The following is a 23,109-nucleotide window of genomic DNA, read 5'->3' on the forward strand; positions in this document are numbered from 1 at the left end:
CTGTTCGCTCACTGTTCTAGTGTATTATGATGTCAAGTTCGACCTTCGTCAAGATCAATAACTGAACTTGTCAAAAAGATCTATTATTTAAAATTTGCTTTTCAACCTATTCTTAAAATGCTTAGGGCAACTCCAATATAACTTCATAATGCGTGGGAAAAAATATTTTAGTGAGATTTTTTTTTTGCTACGGTGTTGCACCATATATGTCGCTCCAACTGTAGAAACTACAAAACTATTTTTTTTTGGAACATCAGACAAAGCTATTTTTCTTAAAATAATAATAATAACAAATACAATAATATTTATTTGAAGCTTATTTAATTATGTTTGATTATATATCAATTGAATTACTATTTTTAAATCGAATATTTTATGTCAAAAATAAATACATTATATTTACTTTTTATATTTTACTTTTAATTAATATAAAAACTAAATTTATATAATATACTAAAAATATAAAATTAATTAAAAAATACATAGCAAAGTTCATTAAACATTAAAAAAACATTACAACATTAAAACTAAACAAACATAAAATGCATAAGACGAAATAATCTTTTGAAACACAAATTCGAATACTAAACTAATAGTCGAGAAGATTGTTGTTAGTTCGACTAAGATAATTATAACACGGAATAAAAAATTCTAGATCATTTAGTGATATTTGATCTTCACCTTGAATTTGTTCTCCTTGCGATTGAAATGCTCAATACTGAGATCCTTGATATTGATATTGAGAACTTTATTTGTATTCTTCAGATTGATTTGTTTGTGCTTTTTTCAAAATAATTTGCATTTTTTTATAATTTATGATTTAGAAAAAATGTCATTTTATTTACATTTAAATATCATTAAATTTAATAAATATATTTTAATTATAAAATAATTTATATCTATCAAATTATTAAAAGACGCACAATTAATTTAACAATATATTTTTTTCTGAATGTAAGATTTAGTGTAATGGATTGGAGGCACTAAAAATTTTGGTGTTTGCACTAAGATGGTGCAGTTTGTACATCAAAATGATGTAATGGATTGGAAATGGCCTTAGAAAATGGGAGCAGGGTAAGATTTATGGCTTTGTTCGATTGCGTGTGACTGCAAATCCACCGCTTGCGACCAATCGCTATTTGTTGTTATCGCGCGACTAATTGTACAGTCAAATCGCAATTTTAAGTTATTGAGAAAACCGATTATAAATTAAAATTTTATGTGATTTATGTCTGATTATTGCTGTGATTAGTTGCAGAAATCTTCAACAACAAAACGAATAACATTGGTAGCAGGTTGCAGTGATTATCACAAATTATAAAATTTATCGAAGCTTAGTTAATTTATCACAGGATGGGCTATTAAAGAGCCTCCGCGTATTCCTGCCCCAAAACTCATTGATCAGTTTTTTTTTATTCAACAAATCCGATTTTCAGTTAGTGGAGACATGCGGGTTTTCGGTATAAGCTCGGCTTTGGAAAAATGTCAATGAGTTTTGAACCGAATTATTTTTTGGCTTATAGGTTTCTACATTTTAATGGATTTGAAAATCCAAGTCAAATCTATTGTTATTGGTTCTATGATTTTAAATTTCATATTTAGATCCACTGTTATCAGTTTTGTGATTTCAAAATAGATTTTCAAATCAGGTGTTATTCAATGGCTTTTTGCAAAATTGACTCAAAACTCAAAGTCAAACCTAAAACTAACTCATGGTTTTCTTGGATTTTTTTTGTCATATTCACTCCACAAGTTCATATTATTCACGAAAATGCCTTTAGTTTTCTTTTCTTTTTTTGAAAATGGCATTTTTACCCTCTCAACCTTATCATCTTCAAGTATTTACAAGATTGTCATTATAATCAATACACCAACCACCATGAACAACCAATTCGAAGCTCTTAATGCACCTCAAATCGATTTACACTCTCTTTTTCTCACTTGTTATGAACTAAAAACAACATCTCTTTCACTTTGCCTCCATATTCATCCAAAAAACTCAAGCTTTTGATTCAAATTTTTTTATGGTTGATAGAGCCATTCTCAAGCATACTATTCTTGGTGGGTTACTTTCGTTTGAGGTTCTGGGTGGTTGGAGAAGACTCTGTGTACTAAGGAAGTCATCTAACTAGTTTAAGGTATGAAATTGAAATTTATTCCAGATCTGTTCGCGTAGAAGACTTACCCGTAAGTAGTCTGGCTGTAGAAGACTTACGGGTAAGTCTTCTAGTCAAACGGACGACTTACTTGTAAGTCGTTATCTTTGTTTGTTAAAAAAAAATCTAGAGAATACCCTAGACGACTTACTGGTAAGTCGTCTAGGATAAACGGGTTAGTTTTGCATTTGACCGAATTGTGTCAGCTATTTGACTTTTCCTGGACGACTTATCAGTAAGTCGTCTCCGGGAAAACAAAAAATTTCAATATTTTATTAAAGCTAGACGACTTATTTGTAAGTCGTCTCAGGTTACTTTTGCAATTGAAAAATAAAACTTAAATATTTAACTTTTCTCAGACGACTTTTAAAGTCATCCAGATTTATTTCCTAGATTCTGGTCAAACCTTGCTTATCTCGGACGACTTTCCCGTAAGTCGTCTACCTGGATGACTTTCAAGTAAGTCGTCTACCTGGACGACTTTCAAGTCGTCGTCTAGGTAAAGTTAAATATTTAAGTTTCTTTTTCGAATTGCAAACTAACCTGAGAAGACTTACAAATAAGTCGTCTAGCTTTAATAAAATATTGAAATTTTTGTTTACCCAGAGACGACTTACACCCAGAGACGACTTACTGGTAAGTCGTCCAGGAAAAGTCAAATATCTGACACAATTCGGTCAAATGCAAAACTAACATGTTTTATCCTAGACGACTTACTGGTAAGTCGTATAGAGTTTTTTTTAACCAACAAAGCTGGACGACTTATAAGTAAGTCGTCCAATTTAAAATTCAATTGCAAAAATGACCTGTTTGGACGACTTACTGTTAAGTCTTCCATACGACTTACTGGTATGTCGTCTGCGTCAATGTTTAGTAAACTTTCATTTTCTCTATGTTTACTAATGTGTTTTATTTTGAATTTTTGTAGATGATGCGTCAGTTACATGCAGTGTATGGAGAATGGTTGTTGAAAGATTGCCGTTGGGATTTTGTGGTTGATAATGTCAAAGGAGCGAGAATCATTTTTTCGGGGAAGGTTCGACACATGCTGAACTTCTTGCAATTGCTCAAGAAGATTATAACCTGGACATGAGCACAAAATCTGTGGAGATAACCTACTCATTACCAGCAGAAATGATGCTGGCTCCAGACACCCCTCCTATTCATGTTACAAGTGATAGACAAGTTCGAAACTTGCTCGAGATAACCAAAACGCATGGAGTACGGCTTTGTGTATCAAGTCGTAGCAAGGTGGAAACGGTTTCAGAGTTCAGGGAAGAAGATGATGAAGCTGATGAAGCTGATGAATATTTTGAAGATGATGATGATGATTTGGTTAAAGATGAAAATCATGATGGGGAGGAGGATGATGGGGAGGAGGACGATGGGGAGGAGGATGATGGGGAGGAGGATGCTGATATCTCTATTGTTGCTGAAGCGGACGAGAATGGTGAGGATTACAGTGTTTATGGAAATGTTGAAGATGAGGATGAGGAAGATGATGATATGTGTTTTGAAGATTTCAAAAAGATTGAAGGAGGAAGATCGAATGGTAACAATATCTATGTCAACCAAAGTTTTGTTAGCAAGGATGCACTGCTTTCAGAGATGCGGTTGACAGCAGTGAGGTTTAGGTTCTCCTTCAGAATATACAAGTCAACGAAAAGTCTCCTTGTGACAACATGTCTGGTTAGTGGTTGTCAATGGTAGATCAGAGCGAGTGTGAAACATGGGACAAACACGTTTTGGGTAACAAAGTATGTGGAAAAATATACATGCTCAGTGGGAGACCGACTCGCTCAGTGGAGACACTGTACTCCGAAGTATGTTGGTAGGCTTTTCATTGATCGTGTTGGAATCATTGATGGGTTGAATCCGCAACATATCACTGATGCAATGAAGAACATGTTTGGCATCACGCTTGATTACACCACTTCATACAGAGTGGTGTAATCAAGCGTGAAGAGAGGATCAGCAGAAGATGGGTATTCGCGTCTGCCATCATATCTCGAGCAAATCTCCTTAGCAAATCCCGATTCAATCACGGCTATAGAACTTGATTCTATCAATAGATTTAAGTATATATTTCTCTCTTTTGGAGCTTCTATCAAAGGTTTTAAGTATCAGAGAAAGGTCACTGTGGTGGATGGGACTCACCTAAGTGGGAAGTATGGAGGTATTATGTTAGTTGCAGCCGCATAAGATGGAAATTTTCAGATATTTCCATTGGCTTTTGGGATCGTAGATGCTGCAGATGAACCTTCTTGGGAATGGTTTTTCACAAAATTGGCTAGTTGTGTATCTGATGAGCAGCCTCCAGTGATAGTCTCCGACCGGCACACGGCCATTAAAAGTGTGTGTGATAAGGTGTTTCCTTGGGCAACCCGATGAATATGTTATTATCACCTTCAAGATAACATTGTCAAAAAGTATAAAGGGAAACATCTCTTGTACTTGGTGAAAGGTGCTGCTTATGCTCATATGGTTTCAGATTTTGGCCGGTACATGGCTGAGATACGGAGTGCAAACCCGGACCTTTCAACGTATTTGGAGAATGTCGACGTCAGCCTATGGTCAAGGGTTTATTGTCACGGGGACATGTACAACATAAAAACAAGCAACATCGCTGAATCTATTAATTCCGCTCTGAAGCGAGCTAGAGGATTTCCGGTTCAGTTCCTGTTGGAGTTCATAAGGGAGAAGCTAGGAAAGTGGTTTTGGAAAAGGAGAGAAGATGCTTTGAGTCTCCCAACTCAACATAGTCGAGGTGTTGAATACTTGCTTGATGTTCGATCGGAGATAGCGGATACAATGACGGTATAACCAATTGATGGATGGCGATTCTTTGTGAAAGGTGGCAAAATGGACTGTGTGGTTGATTTGGAACATGGAAAGTGTGATTGTGGTGTCTATGCAGTGGAGAAAATACCTTACTCTCATGCTATAGCTGCTGGAACATCTGCTGGTTTGCATATCTCGACACTTGTATGTCCAGTGTACTCAAAGGATTTTCTGTTTGCAGGATACTCAGAGAATATATATCCTTGTGTTGGACAACAAGTTGAGGAACACACATGCTTTCCTCCGGATGTAAAGCGTGGTCCGGGAAGACAGAAGAAATCAAGATGGCAATCTTGGTTGGAGCTATCCAGGATGAGAGGACGCAAACCCCGGAAGCAACACAGGGTTTATAGATGCTCAAAATGCAAGAAAACCGGTCATACGAAACCACAATCTAAGAAATGACGTGGATGACCTTCAAGTAAATCGTCCAGTTAGACGTCCAGGGTTTTTTCTTCCAGAAGACCTTCAAGTTAGTCGTCCAGTGTTTAGTCTTCCAAACGACCTTCAAGTAAGTCGTACAGAATACCTTTAAAGTTAGTCGTCCAGGGTTTTTTCTTCCAGAAGACCTTCAAGTTAGTCGTCCAGAGTTTTTTCTTCCAGAAAACCTTCAAGTTATTCGTCTAGTGTTTAGTCTTCCAGAAGACCTTCAAGTAAGTCGTCCAGAAGGTCGTCTAGTTAGTCGTCCAGTGTTTAGTTTATGTATTAAAAAATTGTGTTATGAACTTATCTATGTCAACTTCTTTATCAAATTGCACTACCAAACAAATTTAAGAAGGTTTTGCCCTTTATATTATCCGAAAGGTTACAAAAGGTCACTGCACAGAAGACGTTCCAGACTACTTATAGGTTACAAAATAGGGATCATGTTCAAATACACACATCAGCTTAATCTATCATACAAATAATCTAACGTAGCCTTTTTATCACCCCTCATACGCATCCAGGTTGGCATCATTGTCCTTGTTTTTGAACTCATGCGCGTCAGGAAGCTCTTGAAATATATCCACTACCATTTTATCCCTCATAGTCTTCCCGTTGGGCTTAGCAAAGTCTTTTTTACTAATCTTTATCCCAAGAGCATGACATTCAATGTACTTTAGAGAGAACACGCCACAATCACCAGCTCGGGCCGGAGGTATATTGGTCGGTCTCTCATATGTGAATGGCTCCAGGCTGTATTGGGCACGTTGTTCGTCTGAGGAAGCGCACTCAACAAGCAGATAAGGGACCATGTAGAGAAAATGCTCAATTACCACATCGAGTTCTTTTGGGGAGATACTGGAACAAATGCTGTCCCAAACGACTATGTGCCTCTTAGGGATCGATATTCACATAGGAATCCAATGAGTGTCGTTGTAGTTCACTGGCGCATAGACATCATCAATATCCGTCCTCCAAACCTTGTTCGATTGGCAAAATGATGGTATAGTGCCTGCATAATAACTCCACTCCCCACCAGTGAGTCTTCTTCCTAAACCGTTCTGATCGGGCTCCGAGTCCTTAAAATCCTTGTAGTTGAATCTCCATTGCTACATTCTCTCGTTCCTGAAATGTCGTGGGTTAGCGTCGTACCTCTTCCTCAGCACATTAATCCAAGCATCAATATGCTGAATATAAAATAGGGTACAAGTCAGAAGATATCAGACGACTTACTGGTAAGTCGTCTACGTAGAAGACTTACCAGACGAGACGACTTACCAGACGACTTATTGGTAAGTCGTCTACAAAGAAGACTTATCAGTAAGTCATCTAAGTCATAGCAGAATACTTACACAGTCCTCCAGCCACTCTAAGGAGGTCCGGAGGATTTGATACCACCAAGTTCTACTTATACGTGGTTTTTTATCGAGAGGTGTTCTATAATGACTGCAAACACAAAATGTTGAAAAGCAATCAGTTTTTGTAGACTAAAGCAAGCTATTATGGGAAAAGCAAACACTTACGGATAAGTATTCAACCAATCAGAGAGCTCCTTCAACTTTTTCTTGTCAATTGGTGCAAGAGGATTATTGCCTGGATAAAGCTTTTTGTTTGGAATGATCACTTTGGCCGTGCTGTTTGCCGTATAAGGAGATTGATGTGAGGCAGCAAGTTTCCTTGTTCGATCACTCTTTGCACGGCAAAGTGCCAAAGCAGCATCCCTATTTTCCAGATATCTAGCATCTTCCTTATGTAAATCCGAAACATAGGATTGATTTTTGTCCAATAGAACAAGGCTCGGTTCTGGAGCTTATCTTTCGAGGAACTAGCATCTGCGGGCACATCTGGACCTTTATCCTCCGGCAAGCTCTTCCTTCTCGTGTTCGTCCCATTAACACTTTCACTCTGCAATATACAAGATGGGTTTATACAATAATATCCAAAGATCCATTTCAAACAATAATAACCAATGACTTTGTTCAAAGATCCAATTCATACACTATAAACAAAGCACACATGTTCTGACATACAAGAAACAAAGCAAATGCAACTTTTCAGTTCTTATTCTTAAGACTTTGTCTAGTCAATCTCTTGTTGGTAGAGGATTCGTTACTAACCCCGGGTTCGAGCGTCGGTTTAGGTGGAGGGTAGTGTTTTGAGCTGATGTCCCTTTCCGTTTTGTGGTGATACAAACCTTCTTCTCCACAGCTTCCACCCTTTCCGACAGATACTTGATCTCCTTAAGGCACGTCACAAACCCTTCCCTCATGGCATCAACAATGTCCTTGAACATGGTTTTAATATCCTCTTTGGTCATCCTCTTTGGTCAACCCACCAACAGTCGTATGAACCTCTTCACTAGCCTATGCAGTTGTTGTGGGAACTGAAATTTGCATTGTCGATTTCCGTTTAAATTAGAAAACTAGGAAAACCCTAATTTCCAAAAGGTCCCGGAGATCTGTTAATTCCACACTCTAAGCAATCAGAACACGAGATATCAACGACAAAGTACAAAAATCGTAAAAAGAGAGCAAAATATATCTTATTTCGAATCCGTGTTTGAGCGTTGCAACAAGGTATAAGCCTGGGCTCTAGAGCTGTCGGTGAGATTCCTAGTTCTAGCAACCCTAAGACGGCTAAACCTAATTGATTCGCAGCTCGAAATAACAAAAACGGAAATATGCCTAAATCGCTCTAAGTGCTAAGTTTGCTCCGAAAAAAAGTCTCTCCCCATGCCTCTCGCCTATGACTCCTTATATACTAGCTCCTAGGTCGGTTTACGCTTTTCCTCTTCTGCCCTTAAGCCGTTATAGCATAAAAATAGAGATATTCCATTTTTCCGATCTTCGTAATTATCTTCAAAATTTCGTATTATCCGCGGAAATTGACATTTATCTTTCCTTGCGAACCAAGCGTAAACCGTCATGCGGCTTACGGGCTGTTGGTTAAGAAATCGTAAGTTGGGCTAGAGTCATGTCTTAGGTCCCTTTAGGTCGTCTTCTGACTCGAAGCGTTTATTACGGCTTCATTCGATAAAGAACAAACTTTCCGCGGTTTTTTAAGGAAAGTTTGATCGATGACTAAGAATGGCGTGAAACATGAAATGGGTTCGCTACGGTCTTCGGGAGATAGCATCGAAGGGTAGATGAGAATGCATGGACTAATGTCGTATCGACGTTTCGGAAGAGCTCGGTCGCTACGTAACGACTGGGCTTGGCTCGAGCTCGGTCGCTACGTAGCGACCGAGCGGAACGGACGCTCGGTCGCTACGTAGCGACCGAGCTTGGCTCGAGCACGGTCGCTACGTAGCGACCGAGGGGAACGGACGCTCGGTCGCTACATAGCGACCGGGCTTGGCTCGAGCTCGGTCGCTACGTAGCGACCGAGCGGAACACGCGTTCGGTCGTTGCGTAGCGACCTTTTTCGAGGTCTTTTTCGAAGATTTATTTTTTGTAAAATCGTTCATGCCGATTTTTACCGACTTTCAGACATTGATTCCGTCGTGACCGATTTTGACCCCAACAGCTGCCTCTTCACTAGCCATTGCAGCTTCCTTTTCACTAGCATCTTCACTAGCCTCTTTACGAGCTTTCTTCCGAGGTCTTGGACTGTCTTCTTTCACTACCTTTTTATTCGCTGGACTCACAACCGCCGGCTTTGTATTGACCCAAGTACCGGTGACTTCCCAGCAATCCATGGTCCACTTCCACAGTTTCTTTACAAACATGAGTTTAATTTTGTTCTCCGCGGGCGTGTCTTCAACATCAAACTCCCATTTTGGAAACATTTCACCAATGTCCTTCTGAACAAATTTGATCACCCTAGTCTGCAGTAAATAGAAGATACGAACTTAGATATTTGACAGATTAAAAAAGATGGAACGAAAAGACTTTGCAGACGACTTATAATTAAGTCGTCTGGAAAGTCTTCCAGCTAAACGACTTAGTAGACGACTTATAATTAAGCAGTGTGCAACGTCCAACAAGTATGATACGAAATGCTATGCACTGCGGGAGGCTCTTCCCCTAATGTATGTATCCTACGGGGGAGTTCTGGTATATCCATTTTTTTCCTGCAAAACAATCAAAGACAACCATCTCAAAACAATCAAAAGACTTATAATTAAGTCAACCATCTCAAAACAATCAAAGACTTATAATTAAGTCGTCTGGCAAGTTTTCCAGCTGAAAGACTTATAATTAAGTCGTCTGGAAAATCTTCCAGCTGGAAGACTTTGCAGACGACTTAATTATAAGTCTTCCAAGACTTCCAGTAGAACATTTTAAAGCCGACCTGAAAATTCGGAGAAGATATAGTCGCCTTCGACATAGCGGTTATATATCTTTAAAAATAGACGTGAAAAAAAGAACGAGTGTATAAATTGATAGAGACAATGTTTTATGTTCATCTTTTCCTCAATCAATCACTCGACAGTAAAAGATATAACTTACCGGCGGCGGAGTTCAACGAGACACCTCTGAGAGAATGTGCGCTAGGGTTTCCTCTCAGATCTTAAATAGAGGAAGCGGCTGTGAGAACGGTGGTAAGAACGACGGTGATTACGGCGGAGAGATAACCGGCGGTGAGAACGATGGATTAGAGAGAATCGATGAAAATCGCATTCGAAATCGCCTTTGAGAGAAACGGCGTTAAGGTTTTCTGAATTTCGCAAAACAGTGAATAAAAAAAATACCTTATATATGTCCGGTAAATAATCCGGTTAGGTTTAAAAGTACATTGAAAAATTAAAGGTTTGGTCCGGTTTGGACGACTTACTAGTAAGTCTTCTGTTGAATACTGTACATCAGATGACTTACTAGTAAGTCGTCTCAGACCCTAAATTTAACCCCTAAACTAAATTGACTAAATTAACTAACTAACCACGTTATAAAGCCGTAGGTATACTTAAATAGTGTTTACTATACACAGAAATAAACACACTTAGGTAAATTTTAAAGTTTTCAAAAAAACATTTATGCATTCCAAAATCTAACCCTAAGAACACATACAATACTACAACATATGTTGGCAAAACCTAAACCAAAGAATATCGTGACTCACTACTTTCACTCATCTATGTTGAAAACAATTAACTTTTGTTATATCTTAATTTATATCTCTTAAAACATATGTTAATTACATGATTTCAATTTTTCACTTATCAAAATATTTTTTACAAAATGTTTAAATTATTTCTAAGTAGAACTAGTCCAGACGACTTACGGAGGTTAGAAACGTAAAAAAAAATCGTTTTTTTTGTTCACAAGGGGCTGATTGTAATTTCAATAGCATTTTAGGTTACTTTTGCATTTGATTCAAGTTTGGGTTTACTTTTGTATTTGAAATCAAGTTGTTAGTCATATTTGGCAATTTTCCCGTTATTCAATTGTAAGGATTTGATTAAACATTTGATTTGAATTTGGATTTGAATATATTTATAAATGTTTTAAAGAGTAAAATACAAATAAGAAATATTAGGTTATACCTTGTTATTTTGCCTCTTTGATATTTTTTTCTAATAAAATTATATACGGAGAACCCTAGAGAAAATTTTCCAAATAAATTATAGGCACTTTAGAAGTATTGGTTTTTCGATTGTTCCTTATAGTATAGGATGTAGAATTCAAAGCGACCACGGAAACAGAGACAATAAAGACGTTATTGTTATCGTTAAGTTCTTCCGTAAGTTGATATTTTGATTTATTATAGTGTTCCATCACAGGGACAAACTCCGAATATGAAGCCGAGTGGATCAGGTAAGAGGTCTATTCAGAAAATCGTACTTAGATTCAATAGAAATACGAGAACAGGGTAAGAGAAACGTAGTCGAGAAATTTAATTATTAATTATGCTCTAGGTTTTTTTGTGCACTTAAAGGAAGCAACTCCGGTGCTGTCTTTGTTGTCATTGTCTACGTAAGACCTGCTGGAATGTTGACATTAACCATACAAATGAAACGTGTCTTGTCTACATACTGAATTGATTATCATATTATTGTGATTCAAATAACACAACCAATCACAAATTAGGAAGAAACACCGTCAAATGAAACAAGAAAAATTTATTTTGTCAAACTTACCAATATGTTCGTGCTTGTTTTGATAGGTTTTTTGGTGAAAGAATAGATTAGGCCGGATTAATAGAAATTTTCGATGGGCTAATCTTGTAGATAAAATAATGTAGAGTTTCAATAATGTAACCCATTTATGTATCTATAATAATGAATTTACCTCCCTTTTCATGTGTCCACGTCAGCAATAACATAGGGGCATTTTGCGCAACTGTCACGTAAAAAAGCGACTTTACTAACTTTTAATTTCCAAGATAATACTGAAAAATATTATGGGCTAATACCAGATTTTTTTGTTCAGGCCTATTTGTTTGTCCTTCAAGCACATAATGACGCTTTTAATCCTAGCCGCTTCCGATCAGATTCCTGTAACGCCTTCTCTTTCCCATTAATTTTCTCCTTTAAACAGAGTCGGACCATAAACATCTTCATCCCATTCGCTGCAATGCATCATTAATTCGAGCTCAGACTCTTCGTTACCTAACCGGCGAAAGGGTCTCTTCATACGCTTAGACAAATTTCATGATTTTTTTGGTGATATATATTTTTTTCAGATTTGGTTTCGTCGAGTCGCGACTTGGGTTCGTGCTTTCAGTCCGAAGAAAGAACAAGAGCTGATCGGCAGCGTTTATTCAGGTTTGGATTTTCCCAGATTCCAGTCTACAATCGTGTTTTAATGGCTTCTGAATTTTTAGTATTACTATTACGTTTACAGCATTGTGGAGTAGACTTGAGAACGTAGGCAATTGTAGAAAATTGATTCTTTTTCTTTGGGTAAAGTCATGGCTTCTCAAGCATGCCTACTTTATTCCTCCCAGCATGCCTCACATCTCTCTTGCAATATGTGGCTATCTGACGGCTTTTTGTTCAATCGCTAACACCACTCAAGAATCGTATCTCAATCGCTAAACTTCTGTTAACTTGAACCATTGGGTTTGGTTTTGCTAGGAACCATATCATACAATGCTCGTTTCATGTTTCCTGGCAAGAACTACTAGATTCTCTTTCTCAGAAGCGACTATTTTTCTTCAGGGATATCAGCTTCTGCATCGAATGGATCCTTTTATTAATCAGGTCTGATAATACAAAACTCTTTGTAGCATGGCATTCTGCCTCTATGTATCCGGTCCTCTCTTATCTAAGAGATAGCTCACGAAATATATCTTTAATTGAAATCTTATTGCAGGTGTTGGCTGAAGAACACTTCTGTAGTGAATGTGCAAACTATACAACGGCATCACTTAATTAAAAGGATGTAGGAATACCAAAGGCAAGTTGACCGAGAAATATGAACTCAACTGATTTTTTAGCAGGGGATGGCATGAGAATACCTTTTGTACTGAAGCGTACTCATATCTTTATACTGTTTTTGGCTTACTCATATTTTATACTGTTTTGTCTTATAGAATACATTATCTTAAAGAAAAATAAATGAAACATTGTCGTTTGTGGTTTGTAACACTGAAACAATTTATCATATATCATTATTTAAGATATGTTTATGGCTTTTGACTACTTCCAATAAAACTTATTACAAAAATGTTTTTAAATCATTTTAATTGATTTAGGAGTCTACACCCCCATCAACCATTGTTACTTTAAATTACTTTCCATATTTTAGGTTAAAGCATTCATCATAAATTTATGCTAATACCAGCTAAGTTCATGTAAAGATCAACTTTAGGTTAAAGCATCCTCGATGAATTTCGAGAAGGTTTTCAAATTTCCAACTCTATTTTCTTATAAGTGTTTACTTAAGAGCTTAAAGTTATAATAGATGTATGTTTCAAATGTAACAGATATTGAAAGGTCTGTAATCTTCTACACAACCAATGATCAATACATTTACATATGTTAATGCATCTAATGTATCCAACGTATTTTTAATGTAATACCTAAACATAGAATGCATTCATATTAAAGTCTCTTACCTATTTTAAAATTGTTTATAATAAATAGATTATTTACTAAAATTAAATAATGAACAAATTAAGGTATTCAATATTTACTGAGCCAATGTTATTAGTCATAAAAATTTAAAATTTCGGTATTCAAGATATAATCTCTCAAATAATTAAACTAAATTTATAAAATATTATAAAAAATTGAATACATAAATAAAATCACACTAATGTTTAAGTTAATTTTTTTATTTTAAAACTATTTACAATTTATAGACAAAAAAAATGGTTCGTGTAGCGTTTTCTCTCTTCCAATGATGCCATCATCTTTAGTATTCTAATTTTGTAACACTCCATCACACAAAATTAAATCTAACTAATGCAACTTTAATTCAAAAAATTCAAAAAAATAAAATAATAATAATTATGCTCATATAAACCTAACCAAAATATATAATAAAAAACCATTTAACCATATTCTAAAAGTAATCAATAGCAATTTTTTTGAAAATTAGAATCGGTTATATGAAGTAGATGGTCTACTTGATCATAAAATATTAAAACATACAAACAAAAAATAAAATAATAATATTAAATTTTTAATAGTGTCTGCTTAACTTTGAGACTAAATGATAACGTAGATACAATTGTGGTGCGGTCCTAACAATAACAAAAGCATACAGACATATATATATGTAAAAAAATTTGTTGCTATTAACAACGGTGCTGTTCGGTGTGGTTTGTAAACATTCGAACCTTTATTTATTATATTCTACTACAATAGTTCAATTATTATTTTATTATTTTGATTATTTGAATTAAATTTAAGATAAAATTTCAGCGGAAAATGAAATATCTATACTAACAAAGCTGTCTCTTTTTCACAGACCGCCAACGTCAGTAGGGAGGGGTGGACTTTTTGGACACGTGGTGGCTCCTGAATTTGCAACTTATTTATTCGGTGATGAAAGCTATATGGACCGTCTACTTACGAAATCGTGAAAGTTGCAACAATTGAACCTATCTATGTTCTTTTACTTGCGGCCATACTTTCCATTTCCGCTGCACTGATCAGTGGCTTATGTCTGTCCCATATGTAGGGACACTCATCTATGATTCATCATTATAACAATTTATAAGGGGTTTCTTATGTTCCAATTTTCAGTTTCATTTACAAATTGTTTTCGATTTTCGTTATTATTTTCAAACAAAAGATATAAATGTTTTTCCTCGTACCAAAAATCAGATAAGAAGAATATATGAACAAAACTTCATTACACACATTTAAATTCAGATTACTCTGTAAAATAAATTTTCAATATTGTTCCTTTTATATACTGTCCACATGATATTTAACAGTATAAGTATGTTCTCTAAATAAAACATCAACTTTACTTTATTTTAAATTCCAACTAAATTAACTTTGTTACGACTATTTTATTTTTATCATACTTTTATTGAATCCATTAGTCACAACCACTTATGTTATTCCATTTGAACTAAGTAATTTCAAAACAAAGTACACTATGGTCGCTAACCACTATCAAATGGATCAGAAAAAATATCAGTCTCTTTCGACATATTTTTATTTTCATATTTTAGAATATATTTTGTTTACTAAGACCATAAAATAAATTGTAAATTCATTTAAGAAAATACATTTGAACCACTAGTATAAAATAAAACGGGGATAGCCGTCTTAATCACAGCACCGTATCCCAAAACCCTAATCTCTACATGTTCGTCTTTAAGTCACCTTCTGTCCACTCCCATTACATATGCGATTCAAACAGCCGGTGTTTTTTTTTCCGTCTTCGGATTATATTGTTATAATCAATTGTTCTCTTTGTTTTTCCTCTACAATTTTTTTTCTTTTGAAGAAAAATCGTTTTTCATCTTCTTATTTATTCCGATTCAAGTGATGAGATTGGATCTAAAATTCTCACGATGGTCGTCTGATTCTAATGATGCACCGATCCTTATACTCTGAAGATAAAATCCATTCCTTCAAATTAAAACCCTTTCTTTAAAATACACTTTGATTTAATGTTTTGCTAGTTCTTTGTATAAACCATCATTATACTAACAAATTACATAAACACATACTTTTTAATTATATATTTATCAGAGAACTCTACCGCAACGGAGGAAATTCTCCGGTATCGGAGATTCATCTCTTGTTGGAATATTCCTAGGATCTTCTTGTCCATCACCTTTAACCCTGAAGTAAAGCTCTTCACCAAGATACCATTGCTCTGCCTTCTGTGATCTCACGTTCCACATCCCTTGATTATCCATCGCTATCAATATCGCCACCCACGAATATGGAAAAACCTATACACAAACACAAAATAATTAAATCAAAACTAATAAAAAATTAATTAAAGTTATTAAAAATTAAACCTGAATTGTCGACCGAGAAACAGCGTCCACTAAGTTGTATCCAGCTCTCTTGCTTTCAGACCAACCTCCAAACCCCATTCTATTACATTTAAAGCAACATTGTTAATGTTGTCATTAAGAACATGGTTAAGATTATGTTTGGTTTTTATTACCCGACAACCCAAAAATTGTAACCGTCGATGTGCCAGCTCTGCGATTCATCAAGTGGATTCTCGAAAACTATGTGGACGAAATCTCTGTACCGAATGTCGACCACTGATGTTCCAAAACGTGGCGTTTTGTTGGAAGGATAAGTAGGGAACATGTTGGGGACGATCGTGTTCTTTAGCTGGAAGTGATCAGCGAGCTTTAAGGGTGTTTCGGGGAAGACAAACGAGACGCCGTTAACTGTGTAACGGAGCCTGTTCGACGATGACATGACATCGTTTTGTAAGATTATTGTTCTGCTCACGTTAACGCGTCCATAGTGGTATGAGCCTTGTGGGTTTGGTCTTGCTGCTCCAACGGCTAGGTCCTCTCTGTGTCACAGTTATTAAGTTTTTTAAGAAATTTAAAAAAACTAGGAAAATGCCTAAAATTGATTATGTGTACTTATATAAACATAATTTTTGAGTCTAGAAACACGTAACAGTTGTGTTATTGTGGAAATCGTTTAAAATTTGGTGAAGTCAGATAACATATATTCTCTCCATTCCACAATGTAAATAATTAATTTTAGCTATAAACACTAAAAAAATATTATTTAAAAATATTTCTAATATATAAATTTAATTTAATTCAACCAATCATAGAAACTTGCAAATTACTATGTTATTAATGTATTTTTATTAATATATTTGATAAAATAAAATAGGAGAATTAAAAATCACAAATAACTAATTATGTGTATTTATAAGCAGAAAATATTTTATGAGTGTAAAAATAAAAATTCTGGGAAATTTTAGGATTTGGTGAATATTCACGTAAAATATACTAGTTTTTAATTACCTAATAGATAGGGTTTGTCGAACCGAGGAGGCGTAATCCCACGATTCCGGTGCAGCGGGAACTGGTCCGACCGGGTCAACGGGGGAGTTGGGATATCGGATTAATGCTAAGCCGGTCATGTATGAATTACTAAACCGGGTTGAGGCGAAAATGTAGTAGGAGCGGTGACTTCCAATCGGGTCGGTTTTGGCAGTGACGAGAACGGAATATGATTGGCCCACATGGATGTCCAAATTTGATAAGGTACGTTTCTGAACATACGAACCCTCTGTCTCAACCAGGAGCATATCATGGTCTTGGATCCTGAAGTTTAAGGATGTCTTCAGACCCACGTTTGATATTCTCAACCTATATGTTTTACCTGTTATTATGCACAAAACAAGACGTAACGTTTGTATGATTTCAGATAATAATAATAGGGTTAATGTGACGTTATACCTGGTTGAAATGCAAAGAAGGCTTCTTCGGGTCCATGCCCATTGAAAAGAATACCATCAGGAGTTGCTAAACTGAGACCATTGTCAAGTGAAGCTCTCATACCCTTTACCCCATTTAGCAAAACAAATTAAAATGAATGCATGTAGCAAAGGTGCAAAGAATCAATATTTTTATTTCTTTTTTCAAGAAAACTTTTCATCTTGATAATATATCTATAACCAGATCCAGATCGCCCAATGTTTGTGAGGTTCTCTGTTCAAATTTTTAAAACGTTTTAAGATAACTTCAATAATAATTGTTTCACAATTTAAGGATCATGCGACTATATGCATAGTAGCTTTTTAAAAGTTGGAGACCAATAAAAATGTTTTATCTGAATGTGCTCAGATACATTCAACGCAAGAATGAAAATGAAATTTACCCTATAGTCAGTATAGAACCAATCGCCGATCAAGATGTCAAACTCGCCATCGGGCCGAGGGAATGGAACCGGGACCAGTTCTGGACTGTAGACTCTAATTGAACCGTATCCTCCGGCCGCCTTTTGGAACAGAAGTGTCGGGAAGTAAAAGTAACTTCCGATCTGATCCTTTATCTGAAACCGGTACGTCCAATTTGTTCCCGGTAGTATGGGACAGTTTGTCCCTCGAACTCCGTCTTGCCACGAGTTTTTCCTCATTTGCAACCCATTCCTTAAATTTATGTGAATTTATTTGATTAGGGATTATGATTAGAATAACAAAAATACGTAAAAATACTTACACTGTGAACAAAAAATTACCAAGTCATGAGAAAGGGTTCGGTCAAATGGTTGACAATGTTGACGTTTACTACATCACCTGCTGTTGCCTTAAGGATCGGTCCAGGAAACATGTCGTTGATCAGTATAACCTAATTCATATACTATAATTAGTGATTTAGGAAACTGTATTTTAGCATTTAAATAAGCAAACATAAATGGAACCTGCTTGTTGGCTCCAAGGATGGAACGTTCTGAATAAGAGACAACCCATTCATACGAAACAGAAGGTGCCATGGCATTGCTCAACTCCAAGACGACCAAAGAGATCAGAAGTAACACACCAACCACCACATACCTCATCACGAATAAAAACTTAAAAAAATGTGAAAAACTTTGTAAAATGCGTACAGAGCTTCTCCTGTGTGCTGAATATTGAATATGATCAGAAGGAAGGGTAATTATTTCATGCAGTCTCCGTTTTCAACCTAATCACCACCCTTTATGATAAACATATGTTCACGTTATATGTACCTGACCAATATATCCTGGTATTCACACGGGCATTATGGAATATCCATGTACTTAAAAAAAATGGGAATGTGAATCATACATGTAAATTGTGTGTTTATTCCTCTACACAACACAGTGATTTATTGTAAACTCTGGGCTCGGTCATTGTGCCAAACCCTTAAAAGGCCTATTAAATATCTATCTATATAGATGATAGACTCATAACTGCACGTGTGGGAAGAGGTGGGCTTGCGTCTTGCGATATATTGTAAAGTACATGTGACCTGTCTGATAGGAAAATAACAAAGTGCTCTCGCTTAGACCCACGATATAAATAACTAAGAACACCTTTATCCCGGTTTCGGTTGGAGATTTTTAGAGTTAAAGGTGCATTTAATTAAATGAAAAGAAATTAAATTGTATGTAATCGATCTTTAATGGAGGATTTTCGGAACCGATTACAAAGTGGGTTCTATGGGCACGTGTCAGCAACGAGGAGAAGAAGATTAATTAAAGGTTTTTTTTTCCTCTCTTTCTTTTTTCGTCTTTTCCGCTTCTCTCTTCTCTCTTCTCTTGTGTTCTCCGAAAGACGACACTACAAGAAAACATATTTTTTACGAGGGCGGTATTCGTTGTAAATTCGTCGTAATAGGGGCTTTACGACGAATTAACATCGATACGCGTTTCGTTGTTAAACGCTCGTCGTAACGGAGGTTTCGTCGTAAAGTCCTAGTTACGTTTACGAGGAAGTCAATTCCTCGTAAAGCAGAAGGAAACTATTCGTCGTAATGCCCTCGTAAATGACGATGTAAATACCTCGTAATAGTTCGTTGTAAAAGCCACGTAAGGCTTCCACGTAAAGTCGATGTAAATTTTACGAGGACTTTACAACGACTTCATGTAAATTCCTCGTAAACGTTACGAGGACTTAACGTGGAATTTTACAACGAATTTACATCTCCATATTTAAAATATTAATTAATTATAATAATTATATAAATTTTATAAAACAATAATTTTAAAATTTAAAATATTTGAAATAAAATTAAATATGAAACCAAATAATTTTTTTAAAAAAACTATAAATTCATTAATTAAATAGAATTTAAATTTTTTATACAAAACAAAAGAAATTAAAAAAGGAAACTAAAGGCCAACATCATGGTCATCGAAGTAGTTGGCTGAGGGGTTCGGGTCTGTAGACGTTCCTGCTTCGGGATCCGGCTGGCTCATCCCGAGAGCTGCTCGTCTCTCCGCCAAAGCTCTCTGCAAAGTTGGATTTCCCACCGCCATCACATCCAGCAAACCCTCGAGAGAGTCCAAACGCTGCTGCTGGGTATCCATGCGAGCCTGCATCCGGTCGTTGTCCTGGTCCCGTCTCGAATAGTATGACGAAGTCGCCCTTGCAACTTCGTTAACGGAACCTATTCCAACCGTCCTTCCCTTCTTTCTAGGAGCCACCTATATGTATATATAAAACCGTATTTAGAGTTAATAATAAAATAAAGAAAAAAAATTAAAATTATTAAATTTTACCTCCTCGAAGATCCGGTCGACCTCTACGGTTGACAACTTGACGGGTAATCCATCTGCAGACTGTTGGGTAAGTTGCGTCTCTTGCTCTTCAACCCGAGACGCCACAGCGTTGAAGAGTTTCTCGGATGCAGGATCCACAAAAACCCCATCTGGTGAGGCGTGAGTCATCTTGAATAAGTCCGAGAGAGATGGCAAAACTCCCGTCTTCTCCAACTAATAAACAACAATAATAAATAAATTAAATATAATTAATAAATACAAGTTTAAAATAATGAAAATTATAAATTTAAATAAAACTTACAGCTTCGAGACGAATTCCGGCATGGGGTTTTTGGCCGGATCTATGAACCATGGGCAAATGGCCATCTTTATCCCTCGTTCTTCGGGAAGCGGAGCAGGAGTTGGCTTTGCGGATGGAGCTGGGTTCGTTCCAATAGGTGATGAGGCCATCCCATGCTTCCTTTGTGACCCCGCTCGGCTTCCCCTCATAGCCGTAAATCTCCCACTTGTCCTTCCAATCGGAGACGGTGTTGCAAAGACGAGTTTTCGCCTTTGCAATAAATTCGCTCTTCACCCTCTCGGTGATTCCTACGGACCAGTTCCACCTTTGCTGAAAAAACAAACATTTTAAAAGATTAGAAAAAAAAAATAATAATTATTTAATTAACAATATAAATATTAATAATATGTAAATATAATTACCGCAAAACATTTAAACCACGTCGTCTTGACGTGATCGGGAGTCATGGTCCAGTTGGGATAAGGGCCGTCATAATATCCCTTCATCGTCTCTGAAACGCTCCGGCTAACACGGTTGTTAGCCCCAAACCTGCAAATATAACAAATTTGTTAAAAAAATTGATCAAAGATTTTAAATTTAAAATTAATAATTTTATGTACTTACCAATAAGTACCCGGGGGTCTATCGGGGTCCAGAACGTGTAAACCCTCTCGTCCGGGCTGGGCAAGCAAATCCTCGACGGTGTATCTTGCGAATGGTGCATGAGCTGGCACCCGCAAATCGGGATGAACTGCAGCCGGTGGGGCAGGCTGATCCGGGGCGACAGGTGGAGCTCGTGGGGGAGGCATCTGAGATGGAAGAGGAGGAGGGGTCGAAGGAACTCTCCGAGATGTGTGAGAGTCTGGAACTGTCCCGGAAGAAGACGATGGACCGCTAGAGGAAGATCCATCGCCAAACAAATCCGCATACGTAGGTGCAGGAGCTGCTGGTCTCGGTCTAGGAGCCATCTAGAAAATTTAAAAAAATTAAATTAATATATATCCTAAACGAATTGTTTAAAATAATTTTCTAAACTAATCATCTAAACTAATTCCGTTAACTAATCACCTAAACTAATTCCCTAAACTAATCACCTAAACTAACAACCTAAACTATAAAAAAAAAAAAAAGATAGAGAGAGAAAGTTACCTTAGAGGGGGAGAGGAGTTAGGGAGGAAGATACGAGCAGTGCTCGTCTGAAAGACTTCTCCCATATATATAAAAACGGTTTCCTCGTAACTTCCTCGTAACATTACGACGAAGTTACCAGGCCCGTGTTTTTTAATTTACGACGAAGTTACCAGGCCCGTGTTTTTCGATTTACGACGAAATTACGTCGAAACATTGGTTTACGACGAATTTACAAGGCCCACGTTTACGACGAAGTTACCAGGCCCGCGTTTTTCCATTTACGACGAAATTACGTCGAAAAATCGGTTTACGACGATTTTACAACGCTTAACCCTAAACACCGAGAATGAAATCCCTAAACCCCAAAGTCACATATCATCTAACATCATATCTCTTCTTCTCTACTACTTTGTGCTCTTTCTCCAACTTAAACTCTAAAACCCTAAAACTCCAAATAATTTTTTTAAAATTAACACAAATACATATTATATAAAACAACATTTGTTACACATACATTAGGATGGTAAAAAAACAATATTTCTTTAAACATACGTTACAATAGAGAAATACAACATCAGAGACATATATTACATCACTCTAAATCGTTTTCGTTCTCATCAATATTACATCACTCTAAATCGTTTTCGTTCTCATCACTATCATTACAATCATCATCGTCGCTTCTCTCGAACTCGTCTTCACGTGCTTCATCTGTCGCATCTTCGGGAATATCTTCATATTGAAAGTTTTGCGGGTCGATCAAAAGGATTTCATCAGTTGGTTGTTCTGGTACCTCAACTTCATTGATAGCGTCTTCTTCTTGCAAGGGCGGTTCTTCTCCAGCGACAATGCGTCCACGAGGTGTAATTTTGATAGCAGCTAACCAGTTTATCCCGGAAGTTCGAAGCCGAGGATAAGGAAGGAAGCTTACTTGCTCGGCTTGTGAAGCTAAAATGAAAGGCTCAAATTTGTTGTATCTTCTCCCAAAATTGACATCCACAACACCAAATTTGTTATACCGAATCCCTCGGTTCACAACAGGATCGAACCATTCACATTTGAAGAGGACGCATTTTAGCTTCAATAACCCCGGAAATTCCACTTCAATAATCTCCTGCAAGATCCCGTAAAAGTCCGTTTCACCTTTCACACATATTCCGTAGTTACTCGTTGCCCGATGTCTCCCATACTCGTATGTGTGAAAGGTAAATCCTCGTGTGAAATACATAGGTGATGTGGTGACCTTTGCAACTGGACCTTGAACCAATTCGTGAAACCATACGGGATAATAAGGATCGTCGTAATCAACCTGCAAAAAGCAGTTATTCTTAATTAATATTGAAGTATCAAAACACTTACTTAATTAATCAATGTATGAGATATATTACGTACCTGTGATTTTAACCACTTGACAAAGTGCTTATCTTTACGTGTCTCCACATCAGTTGCAGATATTCCTGGTATTGCTTCTTCAACTTGAGATACAAACATGCTGCAAATTAAACAAATAATCAAGTCATACATAATTAACTGCAATTCATATAATTAACATTCACAAAAATATTTACCTTTCAAAGTAACGGGTCATTGCATCCTCGCAGTTGAGCAGAATATAAGTGTGGGCACTATGTTTATCCTCTTCACATGACCACCATACTTCTTTCGTTTTACCACCAAACCTTGCAATTTCG

At 36.6% G+C, this 23,109-nt stretch overlaps 1 protein-coding gene, 1 long non-coding RNA gene and 1 other non-coding gene across 3 annotated transcripts; 2 read left to right on the top strand and 1 right to left on the bottom strand.

The window, feature by feature from the left end:
• The first annotated feature begins 11,674 nt into the window (after positions 1 to 11,674).
• On the top strand, positions 11,675 to 12,986 carry LOC125581749. Its single transcript, XR_007319457.1, has 3 exons — positions 11,675 to 12,126; positions 12,439 to 12,564; positions 12,677 to 12,986. It is a non-coding gene; the product is annotated as an uncharacterized LOC125581749 (long non-coding RNA).
• A 2,316-nt stretch (positions 12,987 to 15,302) lies between these two features.
• Positions 15,303 to 15,386, top strand: LOC125582818. The gene has a single exon (XR_007320268.1). It is a non-coding gene; the product is annotated as a small nucleolar RNA Z161/Z228 (small nucleolar RNA).
• LOC106379484 (monocopper oxidase-like protein SKS1) lies at positions 15,379 to 18,479 on the bottom strand. The gene is made up of 8 exons (XM_013819424.3): positions 18,184 to 18,479; positions 18,001 to 18,110; positions 17,641 to 17,911; positions 17,220 to 17,322; positions 16,782 to 17,142; positions 15,947 to 16,312; positions 15,795 to 15,873; positions 15,379 to 15,725 (listed from the first exon to the last, which is right to left on the bottom strand). The coding sequence occupies exons 1-8, from the start codon at positions 18,319 to 18,321 to the stop codon at positions 15,516 to 15,518; spliced, it is 1,638 nt and encodes a 545-aa protein (XP_013674878.2). The 5' UTR covers positions 18,322 to 18,479; the 3' UTR covers positions 15,379 to 15,515.
• Between the last annotated feature and the right edge of the window lie 4,630 nt (positions 18,480 to 23,109).

This window comes from Brassica napus, chromosome C2, assembly GCF_020379485.1.
Source record: "Brassica napus cultivar Da-Ae chromosome C2, Da-Ae, whole genome shotgun sequence".
NCBI lineage: Eukaryota > Viridiplantae > Streptophyta > Magnoliopsida > Brassicales > Brassicaceae > Brassica > Brassica napus.

Coding starts and splice junctions, on each gene's coding strand:
- LOC106379484 (XM_013819424.3), bottom strand. CDS start 18,321: ATGAGGTATGTGGTGGTTGGTGTGTTACTTCTGATCTCTTTGGTCGTC. Junction 18,111..18,183: donor TCCTTGGAGCCAACAAGCAG/GTTCCATTTATG, acceptor TATATGAATTAG/GTTATACTGATCAACGACAT. Junction 17,912..18,000: donor GAACCCTTTCTCATGACTTG/GTAATTTTTTGT, acceptor CATAAATTTAAG/GAATGGGTTGCAAATGAGGA.